General features: G+C 40.6%; 2 protein-coding genes across 7 annotated transcripts; one reads left to right on the top strand and one right to left on the bottom strand.

The window, feature by feature from the left end:
* The first annotated feature begins 6 nt into the window (after nt 1-6).
* Nucleotides 7-22,050, top strand: EIF4ENIF1 (eukaryotic translation initiation factor 4E nuclear import factor 1). Of its 6 annotated transcripts, none has more exons than XM_035556828.1 (19): nt 7-114; nt 445-568; nt 4,365-4,438; nt 5,247-5,374; nt 5,912-6,207; nt 6,754-6,955; nt 8,560-8,735; nt 10,021-10,156; nt 10,489-10,668; nt 12,755-12,984; nt 14,238-14,306; nt 14,665-14,848; nt 15,876-15,955; nt 16,271-16,410; nt 16,602-16,686; nt 17,575-17,707; nt 18,944-19,225; nt 19,436-19,600; nt 20,163-22,050. In XM_035556828.1, exons 2-19 carry the CDS (start codon nt 449-451, stop codon nt 20,387-20,389), a joined length of 2,907 nt encoding a protein of 968 aa, XP_035412721.1. In that variant the 5' UTR covers nt 7-114; nt 445-448; the 3' UTR covers nt 20,390-22,050. The 6 variants fall into 6 exon arrangements, with proteins under 6 accessions (XP_035412721.1, XP_035412719.1, XP_035412720.1 ...); XM_035556826.1 differs by having other exon boundaries at nt 18,881-19,225; XM_035556827.1 differs by having other exon boundaries at nt 14,235-14,306.
* Nucleotides 22,051-23,315: 1,265 nt separating this feature from the next.
* On the bottom strand, nt 23,316-27,909 carry DRG1 (developmentally regulated GTP binding protein 1). Its single transcript, XM_035556830.2, has 9 exons — nt 27,754-27,909; nt 27,469-27,592; nt 26,688-26,863; nt 26,212-26,281; nt 25,494-25,663; nt 24,914-25,044; nt 24,520-24,687; nt 23,908-24,030; nt 23,316-23,433 (listed from the first exon to the last, which is right to left on the bottom strand). The coding sequence occupies exons 1-9, from the start codon at nt 27,793-27,795 to the stop codon at nt 23,334-23,336; spliced, it is 1,104 nt and encodes a 367-aa protein (XP_035412723.1). The 5' UTR covers nt 27,796-27,909; the 3' UTR covers nt 23,316-23,333.
* Between the last annotated feature and the right edge of the window lie 78 nt (nt 27,910-27,987).

Below are 27,987 nucleotides of genomic sequence, written 5' to 3'. Positions count from 1 at the left end.
GGTGGCCGGGAGCAGGAAACGCCGCGGGCGGCGCTGAGGCCTGGAGCGGAGGGGAGCTGCCGTCGGGAGGCCCGGCGCGGTGAGGAGTGGGGGGACGGCCCCGGGACGCGGCAGGTGAGGATCCGCTGAGTCACCTGCCCGCGCCGCTGTCCCGGGATAGGGCCTGGGCCGCGCTGCCCCCGCTGGGGGGCCGCTGCTCCGGTGTCCCGGGTGCTTTTGTGCCTCCTCCCCGGGATCTTCGTGCTGTTAACGCCGCTGGGCCGTGGGGCAGGGCTGGGCTGGGCTCTGGGAGCGCGGTAAATGTTGTAGGGGGTGCAGCTACAGATTGGGGGGGGGGGGTGTTTATTCGGTGCGTCTAAGTGCTTAAAATAATCGTGAACTGGAAAAAAAGTGTGCCTGCTAGAAGTGTGTGTTTCAGCCTGATGGTTTGTTTGGTTTAATTAGGTCCATGGTCAAAGGCTTGGAAGTAGCCATGGATAAAAAAGGAGGCACAACGGAAGCTGAAAATGGTGATGCTTTCCTGGAGTTGAACAGAACTGCGACAAAATACCCGCATCGTTACACAAAAGTAAGCTGTTTCTCTCTTTTCTTCTAAGAGATGTACACGGAGCTGTTGGCCTCAGAAGTAAAGGGGGAGTAGAGGTTTCTGTGAGGTGGGAGCAGTAAGGTGAATTCTAAGAAGCCTTTGCACAGATTAGGATTTGCCAGATAACGTAAAATGAGCAACCTGTTAAATGTGATATAGCTGTACAACCCTGTCCTTGATATGCTTTTGCTTCCCACCACCTCACTTTAATAGCCAAGCACCTCAGAGCATGTGCTTGGGAGGTTGTGATAGCAGCTGAAGTATGTTGTTCTACAAGCTTTCCTGAGCACTTGCATTTCATAGTATTAGTTCTACTTTCAGCAGTGTTCCTTTAAGAAGCTGACCAAAATATTTCCTTAAAGTAGATGCCACTTCCTTGGAACATATAGCACACCAGATCTTATAAGCAGCTTTAGTATGTGTCTGAGATGCTTTTCATAGTCTTAAAGTTGTACATATTTGAGTGTTGGAAGCCTAAGCACCGATGAATCCAACCAGTCCTTAATGTTAAAAACCATAACACAGGTGCTGTAGTTTAGCTGTGATAATTATTGTTTTTCTCCTCATGCATATACTTAAGTAAGTAACTTGCAAATAAAGATGCTTTCAGCCCTGAGGAATTTTGATATTCTGTGGTATTTAAAATTCAAATTTTGTTTGCTGAAGCATGGTTTTAGAAAACTCTTTAATGGTGGTGGACTTCCCTGTTGCTGCAAGCTGTGGGAACAGGTGGTTATTGCTTTGTGTAGAAATCTATTAAGACATGTTACAACAAATGGCTTGAAACGTGGAACAGAATGAAACTGTGTTGTTGCTGATTGTGTTATCTTGCTTGAGGAATTCTGAACTGTTGGTGTCCTAGTAGGTCGTTTTTTTAAGAAAAAAATATCATTGTGACTTTGTTCTGCTGAGATAGCAGGGCTAGCTTATTTTGACTAGACATCAACAATAAGCTAAGTACTTTGGAACAGGCGAAACTTATGTGGGAATAGCATGCCTCTCCAACTCTCTCCCTTTTCTTAGAAAAGGTGTGCATCTTAGCTTTCTAAGATGCAATGTGTAATATGGTTCTGAACTTTCAGCTAACCCTGAAATGGAGGAGAGGTGATGTCTTTAAACTTTTACTGTTGGAAAAATCAGTATCTGTCCTTACTTAGTATTGCTCAACTCTTCCCAAGAGGAGTGCAGCTTCAAATTCTGACTGCTTTTTGGTCTGTATTCAGTTAGTACTGGTGGTAATTGTACAAAGGAACTGATGCAGTTGTAGATTTAGTAACTGTTAATTTAGTGCCTGTAGTTCTGATCACGATAAAAGCTGGAGAATTAGTGTCAGAAGGCTCTAATAAAGATCTCCTTTAGCTATTGGTTTCCAAGGAGTTGCAAATGAAGAAACACTAGAAACCAATCTATTAAAGTATGAATCATATTAAGACACTTTCTTAAGCATAACAACTTAAATACACCTGATCATGTAATCAACATCATAAGCCACTTTCACATGTTCCAATTTCATACCATTTAAGGGTGGGAGGAACACTGCTTCAGGACATGTACTGCTGGTTTGGAGTGGGGACTGAGTTCCTTTAACAATTTATATTAACTTACTACTGGTAGGATAACAACTGGCTCACGCCGAATCCTTGTAAACTGCTTGAATAAAACTGTTTAACAGCTAAAAATCCCTTTCTTCCACCATCTTAAAAGTAGTACTGAGAATTAGAAAAAGAAAAAGGAAAAAAGCAGAACAGAAGAAACAAAATAAACCATGCTGTGGTAGTGACATTAATTTACTCTTATAAGAAAATGTTCTGTATTCCAAGCTCTATTTCTTCTAGCTCTTTGGAAGCTGTTGCTCCAAGGGTGCACAGCTCATAAATGAAAGCCAAGAAACAATTCAAACTCTTCACTTCAATAGGAAAGCTGCAATAAATTCTGATTGGAAGTCTTTGGACTCCCTCTCATGGCCAACAAAATAGTAAATTTCCAAGTCTGGTAATGGACAGTGCTGTTAATGCTTATGTGATAATGTTACAAGGTTGATGTTCCTTGTACATCAAGGTTTATTTTGGGAGACTGTGGGCAGGAAGGCCAGTCTTTTTCTTTAAACATTTGCTGTCCTGGCTGTCTGATCTTGTTAAGAAAACAGATTTTTTTTTTTTTGCGGAAGACTAGTAGTGGGTGATGCTGGAGGCAGGGAGGAAATATATGTGCATGTTAAGGTGTTGTTCAGCTACCAAGCTGCACCTGGAATATTTCAAGTATCAAGTTCATGTAGCTAGTGAACTGATTTTAGTTGCACAGAGATAATGATGCGAAAGCTCTTGTTCAAATAGTGTGTTCTCAGGAGAATGGTAGAGAGATTCCCTTCTTCTGTTTGGCTGATGTGTTATCTGCTGTTAGGATCTCATTATCCTTCCTGCTTCCCACCAATTTTTGTACAGCTCTGAATCAGTTCAGTATAGCCAGGAGTGAGGCAGATTGAAGAAAGGTAGTGTAAGGAAGATCAGTAAATTTAATTAGAAATGTGCATCTTTGCAACCAAGTTTATAAGTCAGTAAAGAATTGATGATCACACTGTTACAATGCTTTTTAAATGTGGCAAACTGCAGTTAGATAGTAAATTGCTAGCCTACGTTAAATAATTAGTATGAGTGTGCAATAGTAAACTAAGGACTAGATTTGGAAGCTGGCAGAAAGTGGAAAACTGAAATAATCATTCAGCACCAATTTGGTGTTGGGTAGAGTGGCTGTATGTGATATTTTGGAATTGGGTGATGGTCAGAAATGGCAAGCTTGGCTGGAATTTCCAGATCTACTTCAGCAACTGCTGTTGTGTAATGCGTTTTTTACTACCTGAATCTTAGATGGAATGAAGATTGCTATGTTCAGTGCTGTCTTAAACTGTCTTAAATTTACTAGCTCCAATATCAACTTCTAAGCTGAATTAGAGGGAAATGGGGAAGTAAACATGTATGATGTGAGCAGCCTCTCAAGTGTTAATGAGGATTGAACCTGACCTAGTAAGACTTAGTGCTTCAAATAAGTGTGAATATTAAGAGTTCATGTTCCTTAGATTAAAAGCAGACTTGATTCTTCATGTAATATGGAGTAGACATGGGAGGAAAATGTGAATCACTTGTAGTGGCAGTGCCTAGCAGTACTGTCCTACTGACTTGTCGCTTAAGACTGCTTTTTGGTTTTCGTATTTTCTTCAGAAACTAACTTTTAGAGTCTTTCAGACACTTTGTTTTGGTGCTAAACTACTTACAACTAAGCTTAAGATCTGTTTCTGGAAGTCCTATACAGACTTGTATAAATGCTTTCACAAAAAAATCTAAATACTTGGGTTAACTCTTTGAATGTTTCACCAGTAAAATTCCTTTGACATTTGAATCACTCAAATATTTCTTCTGTGTTGATATGAGTCAATAACTTGTTCTGTAAAGTATTAGTGTTATAGCTTAGTCTCATTCTTGATTCCCAAACAGCCATTACATTGTCTCCAGTGTTGTAGGTAGAAGAAATGGGAGGTAGGATCTATAGTTCTGATTAATGGATTACTAAATCCTCTGAAATGGTTTGTTCAGTGGCCGCTGGTAAAAGAACTGAATAATAAACTGTCTATTGTCAACTTTTCACTGTAGTATTTAACAGGAAATAAAAACATGTTGAGAATCTTGGGTTGTAAAACTAGATTGAAAGGGCAGTCTGGAACATATTTTGGGTTACTTGAATCTTGTCCGGGTGAGAACTGGAGCTAACTTCTTCCTTCTTCTAGGAGGAACTGCTGGATATTAAAGAGCGTCCCTACTCTAAGCAAAGACCTTCTTGTCTTTCTGAAAAATATGACAGGTATTTTCTTGATTATACAAAAAAACTATAGCCATCTATTCTAAAACAGAAGTTTAAATAGCAAGAAGTTCTTAGCTGAGAAGTTACTGATTTTTGATGCAAGTATACTATTTTCACAAGTACTGATCTAGTAGAAAAAACTGAGTACTTCAGGGGATGTTGTGTTTTGAAAAAATTGTAACAAGATCCAGCAGAAAGTAACTTCACACAATACAAATCTTGCAAGCCTGCAAAATCCGTGCTTCAGCATGGTTTTAGTGCTGTCTTCAGTTTTAGTAAAAATGCTACTAAGAATATAGATGGATACGTAGCACTAATGGGCTTGTTTTAACAAGCTGACTTGCTTGATGGATTACTCTTCCATGTTGACCATTTGCCCCATCTAAAAATGAAAATGAATGTTCTAGGCTTGAGATTCAAAGTTTGATAAACAGCAGGATCTATAATATCAAGTTTTATTGTACAAGTAGGAGAACCTTCAGAATGCCTAAGAACAGAGACACTTGATCTACTTGAGTTATTTTTATCAGTGTACCAGGCAAACTTCACTGATACCTAGTGGGACAACATATGTTGTCCCTTCTATGATCCGATATATACCATATACTTCCTTATGCTTACAAAAATGATCCAGAATACCATATATGAGGTCATAAAGTGTAATAAGTCAAAGATTTAGAAGCTGGATATGAGAGATGCATCTCATTCGTACCAATTGCTAGTGAGTAAATTCTGGTTTTCAGCAGCAATAGTAATAAGAATTATTACATTACGAGTAGTAGACAATCTTGCAACTTTATTTTCATAGTGATGGTGTCTGGGATCCAGAGAAGTGGCATGCATCTTTATATCCAACTTCAGGAAGAACTTCACCAGTGGAAAGCTTTAAAAAAGATTTGGATTCAGATCGGACTTCTCTTATGCGTAGGATAGTAGGTAAGTGCATTCTTACAGTACGGGACTCCAAATCAAATGTAAGCTCTTGACAAAACCTTTCACTGGGGATAACATAAATGAGACAGAACAGTCTGAAAATTAATTACATAAAATAAGTATCAAGGAAATCTTGGTGGTTCTCAGTATAACCTTGTTCCCAGTATTCTGGTAACCTATCTAAGATAAACATAGCAGCCAGTTGTTACATCATACTATTCTTGCTATATAGTAGTAACTACACATAGTTGTGCAATTGCAGGGGGTTACTTCCCTGTGCTTCAATATTAAGTACTTAGGAGGTCTAGGTGGGAACAAGCATGTACTTCCGACGTGACAGAGCAATGATTCCTTAGTATCCAACTAATGTTCATTTTTTCTGTGGTGTCTGGCTCAATTAGCCTCACAGAAATAAATCACATGTATTTTTTTTCAAAAAGTTCTGGGCTAGCAGCAAGATTGTGGGGTGGAAGGCTATTCTACTGATAACTAGCCTGTGTTTACCTAATAGCTGGTCTTTCTGTGATCTTTGATTTGTAGATCCAAGAGAGCGAGTGAAAGAAGATGACTTGGATGTAGTCTTAAGTCCACAAAGGCGAAGCTTTGGAGGTGGCTGTCATGTAACTGCAGCTGTTAGCTCACGTCGATCAGGCAGCCCATTAGAAAAAGAAAATGATGGTGTCCGTGTTATTGGTGGCCGGAGGATTGGCAGTGGAAGAATTATCTCTTCTCGCAACTTTGATAAAGACCACCGGGGTGGTGAAAAAGACATACGTGATTCTAGAGATGCAAGAGACAGAGATCGTGAGAGGGACTACAAAGATAAACGCTTCAGGGTTTGTTTTCTCTTTTCCTGATTACATATTAAATCAGTTTTTGGACACTCCACACTAAAAACAACAGAGCCAGATTAACTGCATTACAGTAAAGTGTTCCACACAAATAGACTATTTCTTCTTAGAAGCACTGTTATATGGTCCAAAGGGTGAGCACTCAGAGCTTCAAAAAACAGTTTTCAATCCTTCTGACAGATTATACAGAATTGGATGTTCCACAGTTATCCTGCAAACCTCGTGCTAGATTTATTAGATATTATGTAGTCTAATAATTCATGGTTCTTGACCTAGCTGTTGTCAGCAAGCACTGTCCTTAGCTTCAGCAGATGGAAGCTTTTCATGATTTAAGCCATTCTTTTTCTGAAAACAAACACAAAACCTTTAGTTAAATTTCTGCTTTATAACACTGAAGCTTAAAATTGAAATGCTTACTGAGCATGTTGAATGCTCACCTTAAAGTATGTAAGGTGGTGTTTGCTTTGGAGGTCAGGGAAGAATGTTATGAAACTGCATTTAATGGTTAATATTTTTAATATTCCACTTCAGAGGGAATTTGGTGACAGCAAACGTGTCTTTGGGGAGCGGAGACGGAATGACTCTTATACGGAAGAGGAACCTGAGTGGTTCTCTGCTGGTCCTACAAGTCAGTCTGAAACCATTGAGCTCACAGGCTTTGATGATAAAATTTTGGAGGAAGATCACAAAGGGAGAAAACGTACAAGACGACGCACAGCCTCGCTAAAAGAAGGTAATGGCAAACTTAACAGAAGCTTTGCTTGTCTGGTAGTATTGCTGGATATAGGGGTGATTCTGTGATACATCCGAGGCAAGTGTCAAGAACAATGCAGTTTACCAACCTCTGTCTTAAACTTGCATAGCTTTTGATCATCCTGAAGCAAAAGACAAGACCTGTGAGTGATCTTTTTGTTAGGAAATAATATTGGATCACTTAAAGGTGTCTGCAATCTGAAAGGCAGAGCTGAGAAGCTGGGGGGAAAAAATTGTATGGGTATTGAGTGATATCAGGAGTTCATAAACTACTAATAAGGCTTTGTTCACTTCCGTATTCAGTTGGCTGCTAAAGACTTTTGGTTTAAACCAAGTGAACTCTTTGAGATACTTAATATTTTTTTCTTGCGGCAATACTTGCATTAGGAATGCTGGGCTGGACGTACAGCTGTACCACTGCCAGTTAGATAACTTCAAGCTGAATTTGGAGACTATCTGAAGTTCTTGGTGGTCATTGGACTTCACAAGTCTACTGTTATTGCTGTAGTAAAGCTTGACTGAGGCTAGAGAGATCGTTTCTTAATGCTAGAAATTCCACAGGTGGGCAAAATAAACTATTTGGATTTAAACTGTACTACATTTTACTTAAGTAAATACAGTTTCACACTAGGTTTGTAGTCATGTTACAGTTCTCTTGCAGCACCTGTGTGAGCTTTGTAAGCCTTTGTATGCACTCTGCTCCTGCTGGTGGATTAGGAGTAATACTTGTCATATCTTCATAATATTAAGGAAGCTCATGTCAAGTACCAGCTTCCAGGGAGACTGGTTTCTGGGGTTTCTCGGAAGAAAGTAGGAGCTGCCAAGGATATGTCAAGAAAAACAGCTGCAGCTATTAACATGCTGTGACAGCTGTATCTGTTTGCCTGCTTAGTGTGATAACATCTGATCTGTCCTATGTACTTTCCTTGGTTGATCAGGATGGTTAATTACTGGTTCAGCTGTAATCCTCACTTTCATGTTTTGAAGTAGGTAGTCTTAGTTACAGACTAGAAGCTCTCCACCTGAGATCTAGTGGATTGTAGTTACTGTTGTAGTAGGCTGCAGCCAGTGTTTTACAGAATTTTTCAGCTGGAAGAGACCTTCAAAAATCATCTAGTCTAACCGCCTCACAACTTCAGGGCTAACCGAAAGTTAAGCACATTAACAAGAGTTATCCAAATGCCATGAACACTAGCAGGTACAGGGCATCAACCACCTCTGTAGGAAGCCTGTTTCAGTGTTTGGCCACCCTCATGGTGAAGTTTTTCTGTAATGTCCAGTCTGAACCTCAGCTTTGTGATTCTTTGTGCTATTCCATGCATCCTGTCATTGGTTACCAGGGCAAAGAGATCAGCACAGTGTTCATTCTTATCAGGAAGAAACCTCATTGCTCTCTATGCCTTATTTCTCAAGATTAGGTGACCCAACTGATATATAACTGCTGAGGAAGTATCCCATAGGTGGCTAAACTACTTTGGTCCTATGTTTGTAGTTCCTAGGCAAGTGTATTGCCTGTTAGGCACTCTTCCTACAGGAAATAGTTAAGTTCAGTGACTCAGCAATTATTTGATTTTTCTTTTTAAGGGATTGAATGCAATGGTGGAGTGGCAGAAGAAGATGAAGTGCAAACTGTCATTGCCAATGAAACTCCAGCAGATCAAGAAGTTCCTAGGGAAGCTGTCTTACAAGAACCAGCTCCAGGAGAGTTTGACTTCAATGAGTTTTTTAACTTGGATAAAAGTGTTCCTGGCCTGGCTTCGGTGAGTTTTTTTTAACTGGTGTACTTGTGAGAAACAGTTCTGACTTCTGTTGTATTCAGTGGTAGCAAAAACTTCTTGCTTTGAAAGTTGCTTAATGCAGTGTGGAAGTCTAAAATCAACTTCCAAAAATTTAGTTCTGAATCATGAGGGTGTTACTTCCAAACATTATCTCTGAGACAAGCTCCATCTCCAAAGGAAGTGTGAGAGGCAAACAAGCTGATTAGTGGTAACCAAAAGAAAGGAGAAATAAAGACCCCAAATCAGCATCTTAGACAGATTTTTTCATCAAAATGAAATGGGTCAATACTATCTTGTCTTTTTTTGCTGTTAAACAAGTGATGCTCAACACTATTTATTAGGGAAAGCAGATGGTCTGGAAGAGAAACTGTTATTCTTGTATATAGCTTAAAGTAAACATGCTGTATGGTGAAAGTGCACTTGGGCCCATGAGCAAACTTTTAACTGGAGTCTCTTGCAAGGTAGGCCAAGTTCTACTTTAACTTAAATCGTAGAATGCACTGCTCTTGAAGCACTTGTAGTTACTAGTGAAGAAGCAAACAGTCATTATGTGTGGTAGTGACTTCTGATAGACCAGCTCAATTGAGTACTGTTCAGTGAACTTGGGTCAGCCTGAAGGGAGAGGGTTCTGGCTGCCGCTAAGATGGTGCAGGCTCCATTGGCTTGAAGAATGCAACCCCTTTAGTCAGAGTGGTTCAGCATGTGAAGTGCAAGCAGGTAGCTCTTAGCTGCTGGCCTTCTACCTCACCCCTTGGGGGATACTCCCAAGCTGGGGAGAAGTCTCTGCACTGCATTCAAGGCACTGTCCTTTGACCATGCTGGAACTGAATTGAATCATGGTTGCAGAAAGCTCAGCTAATTAAGACTGACTTGTGTATAGTGATAAGGACCAGTCTTAGTCCCTATCTAGTCATTTGACTTTCAGAATTACTAGGCTGTTATAATTTGCTCTATTTCTTGAGGCAAATGCTCCCTGCTTTTTTCACATGTCCACTTTAAAATGTCATAGTTGTAGTTGTTAGATGCTCTACTGTTTCAGTTATACCAAAGATTTTTTTCAGATTAAAACTATAGAGGATGTACGATGGGTTTTGCCAACACTAGTTAAACAAATGTTACTACTATATTTGGGAAGGAAAAAGCAGTTCAAAGCTTATAAACCCCAAGAGCACAATATAGTTGTCTATAGCAGTTATATCTTGGTTTCACAGTAAAGCTTCTCAAAGATCTTTCTGATCTTGCTTTTGTTATTTTTCCCCTAATCTAGATGATAGAAGACGTGCTGGGGGAAGGTTCAGTGTCTGCCAGCAGGTTCAGCAGGTGGTTTTCTAATCCTAGTCGTTCTGGAAGTCGGTCAAGTAGCTTGAGATCTACACCACATGAGGAACTGGAGAGGCTGGCAGGTAAGACTATAGGACAATGCAAGGTCAGATATTCTTCTTCCATCTTCCTTCCTATTTCTTTAATAAGAACATGGCAGATAGAGCTTTAGGATAGTGAATTCTCCCACAGTTCAAACGTGATTTTCTTTTGGAAGCTCCTAGAGTAAACAGCTATAAGTTCTTTTTTGTAAATATTCTTGTCATGCTCATGATGACTCTCCAGCCGATCTCGGGCAGGGGATGTAAGGCATAACATCTCATTGACATATTGAACTTGGTTACCAGTGTATGTTCATCTTGAGACATTGGGTTGGTAAACTGATGTGGCAGTGCTCCTGGTTTTGCTGTTTCAGGTCTAGAGCAAGCCATTCTCTCCCCTGGCCAGAACTCTGGAAACTACTTTGCTCCCATTCCATTGGAAGACCACTCTGAAAACAAAGTGGACATCCTAGAAATGCTACAGAAAGCCAAAGTGGACTTAAAACCTCTTCTCTCAAGTCTTTCAGCCAACAAGGAAAAGCTTAGAGAGAGCAGTAAGTGCCTCTTCAGATATTGTGGAGTTCTTGTTGTACAGTATCTCAAACCAAGAGGCTTGATATTCTGGAAACATCTACTGTCGAGTCCAGAAGTAGGAAGCAGAATATATTTACTGACGCTATAGATCACCAAATACTCAGCAAGTCTCAGCTAAGTCACTATCATCACTAATTCTTTTCATCCTACTCACGGGATGACATCAGGATGCTATCAAACCATTTTACTGGCCAGTTATGATCGTAAGTTATGATACAAGTCTTGAGCCGAGTTTCCAGTGTTGTCTCTGGCCTTTATGTATTTTTTTCCTATTGGAGACTGGTAATATCAGTTCTGAAACTGGGGTATCTAAACTTTGGTTAATCAAAAACTTGCATTTTAAGTCATTCTTGCAAGCATCTATAATGGATCACATCCATTAAGTATCAGTATCTAAAAAGATGAACAATCACTTGAGGGTATCAGTATTTTTAAGTGTGCACTGTAAAATTAAGCTTCTCAAGACTTTTGCTAGTACTTGAACAGCAAGCAGATCACTGATTCAGTGTTCTAGTAAATAAACAGAGCTAAAACAGGAACAGATTTGTCTCCGTTATGTTAACTTGAATAGAATCATGGAATTACAGGGAACTTCTTCTGTTAGAATTCACTTCTGCTGGCATTTGCTGTTCTAAAGTGAGTTCAGGGTTGACTTTAAACTTTATTGAAGGGCACCTCCAAGTCAGGGACTTGCATGTTTGAGACTGTAGCATGCATGGATGGTAAAAAAAAAAAATAAAATAAAATGCATGTTCTTTTTGAAATCTCAAGGTCTAATTCCATGTTAGTTTCTTCTTTGGCAAGCAGCATGTATTGCCATGTGAAATGGACTGCACAAAATGTAATGCTATTCCATGATTTGCGTGAAGAGACAGGGTATGAAATCATCCAAGAACTGCAAATATTCCTAAGCATCCATTTTGGGGATAGGAATTGTTTTAATACATGGAAAAGTTTTCCTTAATTTGACTTAAATCAAGCTACAAGTCTTTTCTATGTTCTGCTTGGTCTGACTTTCCTACTAAAAACTTCCTAAATTTTGATCCTCGCAAAACAAGGATGAAAGAACAGAACTATGGGGAAGCTTCTATTCACTCTCTAAAAGTACCTGTTGTGCATTAAATATTCCCATAAAATGTTCTTCAAGTATTATGGAGTTTCTAGGCCAATTCCTCTCCACCAACATACTTCTTATGTTCCATACTGCATGTCTGAATCATTGTTTCTTTTTTCTCACCATCTTGACCAAATTTCCAGTAAGTCTTGTTTCTTTGGATCAGCATCTGCTACAGCAACCCATAGCATGCTTCTATCTCTTTTCTCTTAAGGTGTCATACCTTGTGCCAAACAAACTGGTCCATAACACTTGTCTAACCTTGATGTCAGGCACTGATATCAATTTGTATGTATGCATACATACACAGGATAAGTACTGCTTATTAATACTTGTACCAATTATGCTGTCTTTCTATAATGGCTCTAACTTTGGGGAAAAAAATTACTTCAAACTTTATGCACACCAAAGTATGTGTGCAACTGATTTTTCCAAAGCATCCTGATTTTTCCAGGTATGTATTATCTGTACCTATGATGGCTTCAGGCAGCTTGACATCACTTACATTGTGGCTGTAAGACCATCTGGTTTCCTGAACTGTAAGATTAATTCAGAAAGTTGTACTTAATTAGGGCACTTTCAGATGAATATTCTCTGTTAAAAGGAGATGAAATCCTAATAAGCTGTCAAATGTAGTAATTGTGTATATATCTCACAGGATAAATGAAAGGTAATGAAAACTTAATCAGTTGAAATGTAAATAGATTCTTGTGGTCTTGCATGCCCTGATATGTGCATGACGATACTTCTAATGTAAGTATGAGGATGTCTGTCTAAACAGTGGTAAGACATAGTTTGACAGTTGGTATGAATATCAGAAAAGGCTTTGGCTATTACCTTGTTTTCGAACAGCTTGTACTCAACACCTGTACAAGAACTAAAACTTATTTTTAAACAGGGCTGTGGTTTACCAGTATTTCTGTATTTCCCAGCACATTCAGGAGTAGTACTTTCAGTGGAAGAAGTTGAAGCTGGGCTTAAAGGCCTGAAAGTTGATCAGGAAGGAAAAATTGCTACTCCGTTTATGGCAGAGCAAGTGGAGGAACCATTGAACATAGCAGGCTCCAGACAGATCAAGAAAGATGGTGATATGACTGCCTTTAACAAACTAGTCAGTAGCATGAAGGCAAGTGGGACTCTACCTTCACAGCCCAAAGTCAATGTAAGTAACAGCTGGTTCTGCTCAACTGTAAATGGATCTGTGCTAAGACACAGGATACAAACTGAAAACCTCTTACATGATGCTTCTGATAATGTGTTGGCTTGATTGGATCCAGTGGCATGGTTTTAAATAGTAATTCACATTTAGAATGTTGGTTGGAGGGGGAAGAAAGCAATGATAAAACAGAAGTGCTTTGGTCATTTTCCCTAGCCAAAGGAAATTTTCTTCATTTCAGGGTTCACGGGGTTTATTCTGTGTTAATATTCCATATGAAGTTTCTGAAAGCCCCAGAACTCTTAATTCTGTGTGAGAAGTCTAATAATTGGTTTCTTGAATGTGGACCAGTGCGAGTATCTAGTTGCTTAATATTTGAAGACTATAAATGCTTGTCCCCCACATAAAAGATTCTGTATGAAGAAAAGATTCTCTGCTGTAGAGGACTCTTTGATTAGTGTCCAAGATCTCCTATGCTTGAACTCATCCTGCCTGAGCCTTTTTTAATAAAAACAAATCTCTGTAGAAGAGGTACTGTCTACATATAATAGGAATCAGTCTATTCTCTATAGAAGTCTTCATAGAAGACTTGCTAGTGCTGGTTGCCTCTACGCTGGTATTAAAAGGAGTGTCTGTTAAAATAGTTTAGTGTAGGTATAACTTACACTTACCAGAAGCTCTGTCTTGCTTTAGTGGCTTTTGTTTTAAGAGGTATGTCAGTGTACAAACTAATACTCTAAACTGGGCTTTAAAATGTTTAAGAATAAAAATTAAACTGAATACTGAAATTGTTAGTTTGAAGACTAGTATTAAACGGATGATGCTCAGCTTTAGACTGAGAGATTGCAGCATGAAATTCATCTTGCCACAAGCTGCCTAAACAATGTGCTTGACCCAGAAGCTACCAATAGCTGCTTCTGGCACTATAAAATACTTTTTTCTAACATCTAAGTCTAAAAAGTCTAAAGCATCTTTTTTTTTCTGTTGAACTATATCCAAGGAATTGTTAGCTTCATCCTCCTTTACTGAAAGATAGTGAAGAATGCAGATTTCTCACAAGCCAAACTTAAACAATGCACATTGAACTACTTGCATGCAGTCTAGCACTAAGCATTGCCTTGATTAGGGAAGATCAGTGAGCTGGCTCAGCCCTTAACTTTGCTGGCATTTTATTTGGCAGATGAAATGTGTGACCTGTCTTTTTATTTGTATGATGCTTGTCATATCTATAGCTTATAATGTTTTCATTTCCTTAGCAGAGCCTTGACAGCCACTTAATGTCACCTCCAGAGATGCCAGGCCAGCCTCTGTCAAAAAATATTTTACAGGTATTTCTCATTGATATGCTTTTAAATAGTTTTTAAATAGTTTTAAGGTAGTTTGAGATATTGAAGGCAATTACAAGATCAGTAGTCAGACTTCTCTCCCTGTTAGAGGAGAGGCCTATTCACAGAGCTAAAATGCGACTGAATTTCTGTCTTGTGATGCTATTTTCCACAATTACAACTAGAAAATGAATAACTTGGCTAATGCCTAATTCTAAGGGGATTCCAGAACTTGTCTAGTTGTGTAGGTCAACCTTGTCTGTTTCTAACTTGCTATAAATAGCATAGCATATGGTCTAGTAAAATGAACTCTTTTGCGTAAACTGGTCATATTCTGAACACTTTCATTACATATTCTTAGGAACTTCTTGGCCCACCTATTACCAGACCAGCTTCATCAAATGTCTTAAGTGGCCTGATAAGTGGATTGGAACCTGGAGCCTCTTTACTGGGACAAAGAGCACCTTCTCCTCCTATTCCACCTGTGTTTCCAACTCGAGCTGCTTCAGCAGATTACCTGCGTCACAGAATATCTTCACCCATTGGTGAGATTTCTTGCAAAAAATTCTATTTTTTTAAAGACTTGAGTTAGCTTTAAATACTACTTCACAGAACAAACTTACTGGCAGTTGTTGGGCAACTAGGTCAGTGTCTGCCTTTTAAGATGTTATATTGCACATACACTCATTTGTCTCTTATGTTGAGTTTATCTCCAAAAATTTAGAAGTTTCTCAGCCACACCTTAGTAAATTCTGGTGTGAAGTATTGTTCTTACTGTATAAGAAACCGATTTCAAGGACGTAGCAGGTTAGTCTGAGATAGCACCATACTAGCTGCTACAAAAAAAAATAACTGTTCTAGGTAGGTGACCAAACCAGTGCTGATAATGCACTATTTTAGCTATTGCTGAACAGTCTTCGGTATTAAGTCCTCCTCTGTTCTCACTCTGCACCCCCAGTGATTAGATGGGAGATGTGTTTGTGCAAGAGAATGGGTGGGGAGGCAACTATGCAGATGACCCAAACTAACCAGAGATGCTTTGTGGCATATAAAGTAATACTCAGCAATAAAAAGGGAGAGAGTGAGCTTAGGAAGGATAGCTGTCTTTTGCTTGGGAAGTGGCTGGGGATTGGTCTACTTGTAGGAGGTAGATGACTGATTACCTTTTTGTTTTTGTTCTTTCTCTTCTACTTTTACTTACTAAACAATTTTTATCTTGACTCACAAGTTTTCCTGCCTTTATTCTTTCATTCTTCTCTGCCCTGTGGGGGACTGGGAAGGTGGGGAGGGTGCACAAACAAGTAGCTGGTGTTTAAGCTGCCTGCTGGGGTTAATCCACAGGAAGAGAACTTGGACACTTGTATCACAAAAGGCTACTACTAACCTCTCTGCTCTTCCTAGTGACAGGGAAGAGACAGCTCTGCAGATTCTTAAGTGGTAGGCTGAGAATTTTCACAAGGAGTCCTTAATGTAAAAGTGGTTAACTTGGGTATATATCAATACTGGGCGTGTGAGGGAGAAGGGGAGAGAATCTGTTAGTCCTTTTGAACGTAACTGAACATTTTTCATTAGGTTTTGGACAAGGTTCTCAGCAATTGCTTGGTGATCCGTTTCCAGGTGTAAGGAAGCCCATGAGCCCAGTTGCTGCCCAGGTTAGATTTAAATGCTTTTTGCTTAATGTGTATTCATCTGTTTTTCTTTCATTTTGAAGTCTAGAATAGTCTTGTTTCTGCAATATGCAGATAATGTTACATTTGCTTGCTCTAGTGAACTCTGAGCATGTGGGTGCAGAGTCTTAGTACCATCTCAAAACCTCGTTGTCATTAGACCCATCTTAGAGTACCTTAAGACCTTTTGAAGCATCTATCCTCTGTCAATGAAACGGCTGTTGGTGGGCAGTTGTTTTGTGAAGACATAGTGGTAAGCCTTTAGAATCTTAAGCTTTTTTCAATACATCTCCATTTCAGATGAGTCCCTTGGAAATACAGCAAGCTGCTTTAGAGGGACTAGCATTACCACATGACTTAGCCATACAGGCAGCAAACTTCTATCAGCATGGCTTTGGTAAACCACAAATGGACAAAAGCAGAGATGGCTACAGAAACAGGTGAGTATCTCCAACATGTACAGGGCACCTTGTCAACTGACCTCAAGTATTTGAACTGATCTCAAGTATTTTCTTTCATAAGATACTCATACCTAGTGTCTCATTTCAGCTTGTATTGGTTCTTAGCAATCCTGCCTTTCATTCTGTGGCAAGAGTAGAACTACCTCAACTTCCTGTCCTTTCTTTAACAGGCAGCAGCGCATGACTAAATCACCGGCACCAGGACATAGAGGGAATGCGTCTTCTCCAGCCCCTACAGCATCCATTACTAGCATGGTCAGTACATAGTGTGTAATGATTGTAGGAAAAGCTGTAAAGGTGTCTGCAGTAACTAACTGTAGCAACCATAATCCTTAGAAGGATATAAGGTTAATATTCTTATTATCTTAGTGGCCACGTGATACAAGAATGGCACTTGATGTTTAACTGAATGTCTTCACTTTGGAAAATAGCCTTTTCTGACTAGTATGTTATCTAGAACTGAAGAAGCCTCACTGTTACCTTAATCCAGTCTTCTGAAACCAAAGGAAGGTAACTGGGAAAATTACCTATACTTAGGTACCAAAGCTTTCAAAAGACGAGCTGAAAGCTGGGGTGGGTACTGTAGAGAACACTGGTCTTCAGTACAGGTATGAAATGACTCACCTAAATGTCTGTAGGCTGAAATGTTACCTAAGAGCTTCAGGATTGCTTTCAAAAAAAAGCCGCAAAACCAAAATGTTGCCTCAATGTCTTCAGTGGTATGTAGTGGTATGTTGCTTTGATCTAAGTTTTCCAACTATTTCATCAAGTGCTTACAACTTAGGGCCAACTTAGGCCATCAGATAGAAGTACTTAGTTTGTATAACAAATGAGTAGCTTCCATTAAAATTATGTAGTGTTGGTGGGGGGAAAAAAATGCAAATAAGGTGGTAGTTTTCTATAGATTTGTCATCCCTGAGTTAATACAAATAAGGCATTAGTCTTCAGCAAAAATTAGATGGAGAGAATTGCTTAAATGATAAAAATAAAGCTATGAAATGAGGTGAAGTTAAGGGTGCATGAAGTAGCCAATTCAAAAGAGCTTTAAATGGAAAAGATATGCTAGAATTGGAGTCCCATAACTAAAAGTGGGGCTTCAGTAATCAGCACGGAATAAGACATGGCTTCTTACTCTTTCTGCAGTTGTCTCCTTCCTTTACACCTACCTCAGTGATTCGCAAGATGTATGAGAGCAAGGAGAAGAGCAAAGAGGAGCCAGTTTCTGGGAAACTGAAAGTCAGTGATGGTAAAGATGAAAATCAGAGGCCAAATGAAGGTATTGTAATGGCTTTAAAATAACATGCATGAGATTTGGAATAGAATTCAAGAGCTTCAACACATGCCTGCACTAATTTAAGATGCTTTTGATTTGTGGAGTGGAAATGGGTGTAGAAACGGGCCTATAAAAAGGGTTAGAGCTATGAAGGAGATGTGCTCAACAGGGCAATCTTCCAGCAGTGTTGGGTTTAGATCCATTTTTTTCATTTTTTCCTCACTTGTGAGCAGTAGTGACACTAAGAGGCCTGGACCAAAACTGTTTGTTTGCAACTGGTCTTGATGAACAAGCATATTAACAATAATACTTCCATCTCTCTCTATACCAGTAATTGAATACAAGCAACTCATAGCCCTCTTGAGACATCTTAACTGAACAATCAGAGCTGAGACCAATTAACCTCTTCTAAATGTAGCAGATTAAGGAAGCATTTTGTCACCCTAACTGATGTAAGTGGCTATAAAAAGGAAATGCTCAATACCAATTGCCTGACCCAGTGAGACTAAGGTTCCCAGTTGCCATGACATTGTACTTCAGTACTACCAGCAACAGAGAGGTAGTTTGCAGTTCCTATTAGGACGTTAACTTTTTTCTTTTAGCATTCCAGCTATTACTGCTACCTCAACTTGAAGCAGATAGTTCTCAGATATTTTAGGCCTAAGTGGTCTAGATAGTCTGGAAGTATGTTCTTGAGGCGCTTCAGTGTACAAAATATTACTAAGCAAATGTCAGATGTAGAAGGCTGCTGCTAATCCCCAGACACATGTTTACACTGAAAAACCACTTAGGGCTGGATGCCTGGCACAACTCCACCTCCAAGTTATAGTCTCATTTGGGGAGGATCCCTTGTACCTCCTGTCTGCTTTGAGACTGCCTCATACATGCTGCTGGTTCAAAAATCTCAAAGTATGAGGGAAATAAGAGTTAAAGGTGGAATTGTTGCTAATTGTCATAATTTAAGCTTACAATCAAGGGATTTCTGTGTATTTTTTCTTCTGTTTTGACATAATTTGGCCAAAACATTCCAGGAGACAGAAGTTTCCTGTTGAAAATGGAAATGTGTATATAAGTTCAGCCAGTTCATGAATCTAGCAATCAAATGCAGGTATCAGCTTTAGTTTTCATTAGATCCAATCTCTAGCTGCGGACTATAATAGTTGTATTCAATTCTAGCTACAGATAACCTACTGTCTAGTTCTGTGGAGAATGCAGATCAAGAAACTTTGCCCACCTTAGGTACCAAACTACCTGCACTGCAACGCTCTGCATGTTCCACACCTCTTACTCAAGCAAATCGTTGCACCAAAGAGCAAGACTACAGGCCTAAATCAACTGGCAGAAAGACTCCTACAATGGCCTCCCCAGTACCAGGAGGCCCTTTTCTCCGTCCTGTTCATCAAGTACCCCTTGTTCCCCATGTTCCAATTGTGCGACCTGCTCATCAACTGCATCCAGGATTGGTCCAGAGAATGCTGGCGCAGGGGGTTCATCCGCAACATCTTCCTATACTGCAAGCAGGTAATTCATACCTTTTTCTTTTAATACGTATTCCTGACTGGACTCAAGTTGTGTTAGGGACAGCACAGATAAACATGGCCAGTAATAAGTAACTATTACTTCAAAACTCTTAGGCTAGAATTTATTACTTGTTTATCTAAATACATAAATGTTTTGCTTCAAGGTCCTTATGCCTCTTAAGTAAGAAGCTTCCTCATTGTTGTTCAATAGGTATGCTTCCTCCTGGAGTGGATCTGTCTCACTTGCAGGGAATATCTGCTCCAATCCTTGGCCAACCTTTTTATCCATTACCAACAGCCAGCCATCACATCTTAAATCCACGCTCTGGGACACCTTTGCAGCTAGCAATGATGCAACAGCAACTACAAAGATCAGGTAAGCTAAAACATAAAACAGGAGTGACTTTTAAAATGCTGAAAAGCCTGTTCCAGTTAGTATACTTGTTGGCCTGTCTCAGTATGCTGGACTAATAGGAGGCTACTTTGATACCTACACAAGAATAGTGATTATGAATATCTAAATTGCCAGAGTAGTTTCGGCCACTGCAGGTTCTCATGCCAGAAGAAAGTCCAAGTGAAGCATTCAGTTTCAAGATGTGTTGCTATTGACGGATCTGCGTTTTGCAGCATGTGTGCAGCCTTTCCTTCCTTGCTGGGTGAGAAAGATCACCCACCTACCTCAAGTAAGATGTTCTTTGATACTGGTTTTCCAGTTAACCTACATGATACTGTGCCCAGAACTGGCAGTGTCAGGCAGTTTATGGGAGTACTGATGAGAATAAAGACTTGGGGTCTGGATTTCCCAGGTCTAATAGAATGAGTAAAAGTCATAGCTTATGTGCTGAATGCTAATATGCATTAGCAGATAGTTGCTCTAGGGCAAATCTCAGCATTGGGTGAACTCATTACTCCACCTCAAATAGCTTTACATTCCACAGGCACTGGAGCACAGGGATCACCTGCTGGTGTGCAAACAACCCCTCAGAATGTGCCATCTCGGACTGGATTATCTCATGGGCACACACAGCTTGACCATCGCCCCAGCCAGAGAAGCGGCTCTCCTATTGGCCTTGCAAAATGGTTTGGTTCGGATGTCTTGCAGCAGCCTCTCCCTTCTATGCCATCCAAAGTCATCAGTGTAGATGAACTGGAATATCGGCAGTGAACAGTGACCACTGGGTGGGACACTTGTGATTCTTTAGACTGGATAAAAATGTCCATAGTCAGGACTTCACCTCTTTGTTTTTTGGGGCTTTTATTTTTAGCACTCTGTGCAAAATTTCTTTTTGAGAGACTAAAGCACATGGCACCTGTCCTGGTCTCATGTCTGCATCAAGACTAAAGGATCCATTATGGCTTGAATAGTGAAGCCTGAAGAAATTTAGATGCAAGACAAAGCCAGTTTAATTCTGGAAGTGTCTATTTTTTGTTTTTGTACGATATGTGAATGAAGTGCTGATATTCTCTAGTGTAGAGGTAGCAGCTATGGGTTCCTGCAGAAAACTAAATGTATAGACCCTTGTGTACAGACTTATGTATAAACAATCTTTTGTATATATACACATAGAATAGCTTTTTTGAATCTATACAGCTGTACATAAGAGTAGCTGATAACAATTGAGCTTTAGTTGTGCCTATGGTTTGGATCTTTCTCCATTGTACATGTGGGACTTTCTTTAAGATTAAAGTTGCATATCCTAAGTGTGAGTGAACAGGATAAAGTTGCTTTGCCTTTTCTTGCTGCTCATCTCCTCTAGGTCTCCCTCAAACACATCCTTTTGTCACGTACTGTGCACTCAGTGTAGCTAGTGTCCAAGTAAAAAGCCCACATCTTGCTGTCTGCATAACAGAGGTCTGATTCCTTGTGCATGTGACTCTTGCCATCACATGAGAGAATTGTTTAGTCTTCAAATGGCCTTGAGGAAGGGACCTGTTACAGTACTGATAAAGCCAGCTCTTCGTGTCTGCCATAAGCAGAGAGACTGTAGGTACCTACTGGGCATAGGTCTTTCAAGAGGGCTGGTGCTGGTCCTTGTTTAGCTGCAGTATTTGCCTTGTTTTAATCTTTCAGACAAGTTACTAAAGGTCATCAAAATGGAGCCTTTGAATCCTCACCCTTCAACTCCTCAGTCATAGCTGTGGTATGTTCTATACTGCCTTCCCTTCTACATGTAGAGGGGAGTTCCAAGAACTGTCCCAAGTCTAGTGTGCATCTACTGATGCAATTACTGTGAAACTTGCCTTTGCAGTCTTGTTCTGCGGCTTGAAAGGGGGAGGAGGGGATAGTTTTGTGATCTTACTGTGTATATTTGGTTTTAAAAATACTATGTTCCTTTTAAGCCTGTTTCACTTTCCTGAACAGTTAAACGTTCTCTTCCATCCTTCTACTGCATGGTTCCTCACTTCACTTTCTCACTTGTGTTAAGTCTAGTACTGCTGTCATGTCTTCTATCGAACTTAGGCCATTGTGCTCTTTTAAAAAAGGTGAAAGCAAAACCAGAGTTGTCACAGACTTGCTCTTTCTTAAGTCTCACTGAATGCAAAACCAGCAGCAGGAAAAAAAAATCACTTGACTGTATTATAACAATTGCCAGCATGCTGTGGTGGGTTTGGTTCAGTCTAGCAGAGACCATGTTGTACAGAAATAGCAAGCTGCAGTCTCTAATGTGAATTTGTTGGGGGTCACCCATACTTTCTAGTGATTGTTCATAAAACAATCTATGTAAAACATGCAATCACCAGCTTGTCCTTGTAAGATTGTTTTCATACTTTTTTAACTTGACACTTTCCCAGTAACATTCTGTAAATAAAGTCGATTCTACCAGCTGTCTGTATCATCTGCTCTTGAAATTGCACTTCCACTAATGTTGAGCATTGTTCACGTATGTAAGCTAGAAGCTTTGTCTGAGCTGAATCTCCACAAGAAAACCTCACCTTCACTAGGTTGGTCTACAGCTGTGTGGATAGGTACCTTACCTCACTAAAGGCATACATTGTCAGCTGGAGGGGGGCTGCTGTAACAGTAGTTGAAAGGCTGATCTTGAACAGCCAGGGTGAAGTGTAAGGAATGAAACTCTCATGTACCAGAACTCAGAGCAGATGCTGAGCCCACTATCCTACTAACTAAGCAGTCATTCTAGAATGAGTGAATGAGCTTCCACAGCACTCTTCTACTTGTGTAACTATTATTCAGCTTGCATAGGACTACTTATTGGCTTTGCAAAAACTAGTAAGAAAAGTAGAGTCAAGGCTGAATAGCAACTACTTTTGCAAGGACTTAGTCCTTGAAGAGATCTGAAACTGCTGCACTTGTTTCTTTTTAAACATGCAGTGAGATCAGCACGTATTCCTCTTGACACTTAAAACACCCCCTACTTCACTTCTGTAGGAGAGCATAAGCTAGCAGGTAACACTAGGTAAGTTTTCTGTGCCAGCTAGAGCTCCAACTTTATTCATTTCTCCTAAAAAACACACAAGAGCCCCTGCTTTAACAGCAATCTATTATACAACTACATTTAGAGAAGTCAAATAAGCAGGAAATTCTTTTAAGAAAACTTAAAAGCTTCCAGTCACTATCACAGTTGACTACAGCCCTTGAGTTTATACTAGTGAAAATAAACAACTGAAAGTGACTGCTCATGATCAGAGTCCTGCATTTATGGAAAAGATGCTGGGTTATTAATAGCCTTGAAGTATTCAAACAGGAACAGCTGAGATTAAGGCAACTAGAACTTCACCCTCCAGCCCTGTGTTGTAGGATACAGTTCACCAGCCTGTTTTTCATTTTATGTTAATTTCTAACAAAATAATTCCTGCTGAACTTTTTTCCAATTACAGAGATGTATATGCAGCAGAAACCTCATCACAGGCATCAAAGCTTCCTTGTAACATTTTGCCCTTGTGAAAATGGCTTGAGATCAGCTTCTCACCTGTAAGTTCTGCTAGCATGGGCCACTGTAATACAAGCTGGCCAGAAACATTACTTTTTCCATGCAATAACATCCTACCATAAAAAACAATATCCTTTTCTGTAGGTTTGACAGAAGTGGCCTGTTTCCTGCTTGCATTGTTAATGAAAAAGGCAGGCGGGGTAAGTTACAAGAGCAACTTTATTTCTTCACAATCTGAATGACATCCTCATCTTCAAGAGTGTGGTCTTTGCCAACTTTCTGAGGGTTGTGTTTAACAGATGAACCCCAGACCAGTGCACTGAAAGAGGGATAAGAAAAATCAAATTAAGAAGGCACAGAAGTATAATATGCAGACAGAACAACAGCTATTTCTGTCACAAAGCTAATACAGAAAGCAATGCTTAGGAGCTATTTTTATTCTCCTCTAAGTACCTGGATGAGTGGTCTGTGTGAACAAGAGTTCAAGCAGATCAAAACACAGTATGAAGTCATCCAAAATACTCTTGCATATAGGATAGTGGCCTATAATATTGCATCTAGTGTTGCTTTCAAATCTAGAGAAAATAACTTTTGCTATAGAAGAAACTTGTCCAGGAAAGAGCACAGAAACATCAAATATAACTTCTGTAGTTGGTTTAATCGTAGGAAGATCTATTGCCTTCAACAGAAACTAAATCCTGTGTTCACTTCTACCTTCCTAAAGAATGGAAGAATACAGCATCAGGCAGATTACTTTGTTCTCCAGAAATTACTCTTCTACAATAGTACTTACTATTTAAAGTCTTTAATGAGATTTTTGTGGATCTTCATGCAAAAATCCTCCACCGTTGTTTTGCAGTAAGGTAGGACAACAGGAGAGGTGTAGTCTGGGAGCTGCCCTTTAGGTTTGGTGTAGCTGTAAGACAGATGGAGCCCTCAGTCAATGCCAAAACCTCCTCTTCTCTTTCAAATCATGAAGTTTCATAGGTTATTTGCACCACTGCCCAAGGTGCTTGTGCTGAGTTCCACTATTTCAGTGTGGACGATGGATACCCTGTAAATGGGCGTTCATGAGCTGAAAATGCATCTGGGTAGCTAAGGGCTGCAACAGGTTCTCCCTTGTTAACTGCAAAGGTTTATTACTAGTGAACTTTCTGTTGCTGCTTAAAAGATGACAAAACAGAAATAGTTGATGGGAAAGAGTACCAAGTCTCATGGTTGTGGCCTTTTTTTTTGGTTTTTTTTTGTGAGAAGCTCAACACGTATTAGGAAAAAAAGTGAGTGTCTGTAGCCCATGTACCAAGTAGAAAATCATTAATTAAAAATTGTCATTCACCCATTCTTAAGTAATTCTTCAGTCTCAGCCTTACACTTAACTGCACAGAATACAGCAACTGGGACTCACATGCGTACTAGCTTCAAGTAGTCCCAAATTTTCTCCAGCAGATCATCAAAGTTCCAGCGATGATGAGCAGATATAGGTACACAGTGGGGTACTTTGTAAATGATATCTAGTTCCTCAATGGAGATTTGGTCAATTTTATTTAGGACATAAATGCATGGGATGTAAACCCTGCAAAGAGAAGAAAATAGTGTCACAGCAGCCTAGCAGCAGCACACTGCTGTCATCACTGAAAGAAAAAGCATCATTTTTGAAGAGGACAGTAACGTGCCAAACAGTATCTGTTGCTATCACATTACTAGCTCAGCTTCTGTGGAAAGCAAACCTGGAAGGCAATTCTTCTCTTTGGAATATAAATTGCAAGTGTGACAAACCCAGGGTCTCAACAGTACGGTACCTGTTTCCTTCAACAACATCAATTAGGTCATCAGCAGTGGCATCGCTGCGCAGCGTGACATCAGCGTTGTGGATTTTGTACTCTGCTAAGATGCTCTTCACTGTTTCAGTATCCAGCTCGCTCTGAGGACACTGAACATACACAACGTTAAGGAATGGAGAAGTTAATCGCCAGATCGAGTATTACAATTAACAATGCTGTCAATAAACATAAAGGTTACTAGAAATAATAACTGCATTATATATTATTGGACTTAAATGGTTTTTTTTTTCCCCTGTCCCAAGGCTAACTATGGCAAAATCACAGTCAAGTCCTAACAGCTTTATTAATATTAATGCCACTGATGGCTGCAATCAGACATTTCCCAAGTAATGTTTCCTGTCAGTTTGAGACCATTTTCAATAGAAACACGCATATCTACTAGTAGATAGAGATATCTACTATAGTTTTAATATCTATGGATATTTCTATGTTTTTAAAGATTCAGTGTTAAAGGAAAATGAGGTGTAATCCAGGCTGGAAGGCCAGCAGACCGTCTTCACCCATTTGTTTGGTTTGGTTAAAAAAACTTCCAACTTACTGTGGCTGTAAGGTTAATGCCTCCTTTATCCTTTTTTTTAAAGCCGATATTGGGGGGCTTACTATTCAGACGTATTCCAAATCCCTCCAGTTCATTCTCAATGATTTTCTTGTGACCAAGGGGTTTCAGCACATCCAGAACAATCAGAATGAGATTACAGGTTCGAGCAACTAAAAATCAGAAAAAGCTAACCCTCAAAAAAGTATGCTCACACAGAGACAAAACAGCACAAAAGATGGCTCAGTGGACTGATGACAATATCAAACCCATTAATTCAGCCAGTTAATTTCTGATTTTTAAAGTTCAGTCCAAGACTGAAGTTTGTAATGCTGGCCCAACAGCACTGACAGAAATACAGATCCTTGCACAGTGCTAGAATCACAGAAAAATCTTCCTTTCTACCTATGTTCAGACTCAGAATGATGCCAAAAAGCTACGTAAAGAAGGCAAGACAGAAGCCTGGTGTAATAAGGGATCACATCTGCTTTTAAAGTTGGTAGCAGTCATTCACCGCAGTGTCAACACAGCACAAATGCATAGTCATAACTGAAAACAGAGCAAAATGACAATGGCTACTGCTTCACATCAGGCAGCTCAATTCTAGCATAAATTACAGCTTTATAAAGATATCAGAGACAGTGATTCATCCCTTCATTCTCATAAGCCATACCAACTGAACCAGTAGTAGGGTGCTGTCTCCAAGCTCTAATATACTCACCTGCAATGACTTGCCGTCCTCTGCCTTTACCATCCTTGGCACCTTCAATAATTCCTGGCAGATCAAGTAGCTATTTGTTCAGAGAAAGAAAATTAACTCAGAAAAATATTTCTCTTGACAGAGAAAACAAATTGTACTTCTACCTTTCTTCTTAAGCTGCTGAGTCTACTGCAAATCTGAACAGAATAAAGCAAAGATGTTTCCGTTTGGATTCTTACGTATTGTATTATCCCTGGTGCCCTATTTGTAGACTGGAACAGATCATCTCAGAGTATGAGAACTACCACAGGAACTTTTCTCCAGAGAAAAGTGAAAAACGGGACAAAATTAGTACCTCATGGAAACATTTCCAACACATTCTCCAGCACTTCTACATATCACTTCTAACCTACTAATGTCAAACTAGACTGTTCAGCCATAATACCATTTACACCTACATACACAATCTTTCTTTCACAGACATAAAAAGTGCTCACCTGTATCTTTGCTCCTTTGTATCTAATGACTCCAGGCACAGTAGTTAGTGTGGTGAATTCATATGCTGCCACTTCAGAATACACACCAGCAAGATTACTTAGAAGAGTAGATTTTCCCACTGATGGAAAACCCACAAACCCAATCCGGGCATCACCTGTCTTTGCAACATCAAAACCTGCAAATAAAGAAGTAAAATTAAAAAAAAATAAGTATTTAAAGATGGACATTTTCTATCTTCTAAGCTTCTAGATAGCGAGCAGTCCCTCAATTAATTTTAATATTGTCTTACTGAGACAGGTAAGCTTCCCTGATAGGGGGATATGAGCAGGGACTAAAGACTTCATGATCTGTATTGCTTTTAGCACCTCATCTGCATGACACTCCACAACACATACACCTAATAAAGCATGGGCAACAGGGATTCCCAGTAGCCTATACTTGACTTGAGTGCTGATGGAGCATTCACTTTAAGCACTGCAACTTACACCACTCACACCTTTATATAAAGAAACAGGTAACTACTGCAAGATGCTTCTTCATGCAAAACCCCTAACACTTCTCCAAATACATGCCTGCACCAGCCAAAACGCAGAAGCTCCCTCGTTTACTCTTCAACGAGGGATTCACCCCAAAGCCCCAGCCAGAGCCACGAGTACCCGTCCTGCACCGGGCAGGACGCGACGGAGAGCGGGCGGCTGCTGCGATCAATTCCGCGGACAGCGACAGAGACGGCCCGGAGCCCTCCGACCGCTTCCCGGCAGCGGCCGCCCAAGGACGCACCTTCCCCGGGGCCGCCGCCGCCGCCTCCCTTGGGGGTGATGAGCTCCCGGCGCAGCTTGGCCAGGCGGGCCTTCAGCAGCCCCAGGTGGTGCGCCGTGGCCTTGTTCTTCTGCGTCCGGGCCATCTGCAAATGCAACCGAGTCCTCAGCGCCGGCACCGGCCCCGCCGAGCGGGAGCGGCCTCCCCGCGCCTCACGGCCCCGCCGCCCCCTCACGGAACGGCCCCGCTCCGGCCTTTGGCGTGCCCTGCCCCCGGCGCCGAGCGGGCAGAGGGCCGGGGCGTTACCTCCGCCTCGATCTCGGCGATTTTGGCCAGCGTGCCGCTCATGGCGGCGGCGGCGGGCCCCGGTGCGGCCCGGGAGTCACCACAGCAGCGCCGCTCCTCAGGCCCCCGGCGGCAGCGCGCAGGCGCACCGCGACTTCTTGCCCTGATGGACGGCAACTCTCGCGAGAGGACGGTGGGCGGGAAAGAGCCGGCGGCGCGTGCCGGCGGCATTGAGGAGGCTGGAGGCGATGCGGC

The sequence above is a fragment of the Cygnus atratus genome, chromosome 17, assembly GCF_013377495.2.
Source record: "Cygnus atratus isolate AKBS03 ecotype Queensland, Australia chromosome 17, CAtr_DNAZoo_HiC_assembly, whole genome shotgun sequence".
Classification (NCBI taxonomy): Eukaryota; Metazoa; Chordata; class Aves; order Anseriformes; family Anatidae; genus Cygnus; species Cygnus atratus.
The sequence above is the reverse complement of the archived record's forward strand: the minus strand, read 5'-3'. Positions and strand labels throughout refer to the sequence as shown.

Bases quoted from the DNA above. Each gene is read 5' to 3' on its own strand.
- EIF4ENIF1 (XM_035556824.1), top strand. From the start codon at position 449: ATGGTCAAAGGCTTGGAAGTAGCCATGGATAAAAAAGGAGGCACAACG. The intron at 8,736-10,020 runs GTGAGTTTTTTT...CCCCTAATCTAG, and splicing joins GTGTTCCTGGCCTGGCTTCG to ATGATAGAAGACGTGCTGGG. The intron at 16,411-16,601 runs GTGAGTATCTCC...TTTCTTTAACAG, and splicing joins AGAGATGGCTACAGAAACAG to GCAGCAGCGCATGACTAAAT.
- DRG1 (XM_035556830.2), bottom strand. From the start codon at position 27,795: ATGAGCGGCACGCTGGCCAAAATCGCCGAGATCGAGGCGGAG. The intron at 25,045-25,493 runs GTAAGTTGGAAG...GTGTATGTTCAG, and splicing joins GCATTAACCTTACAGCCACA to TGTCCTCAGAGCGAGCTGGA. The intron at 23,434-23,907 runs GTAAGTACTATT...TCCCTCTTTCAG, and splicing joins CTCATTAAAGACTTTAAATA to TGCACTGGTCTGGGGTTCAT.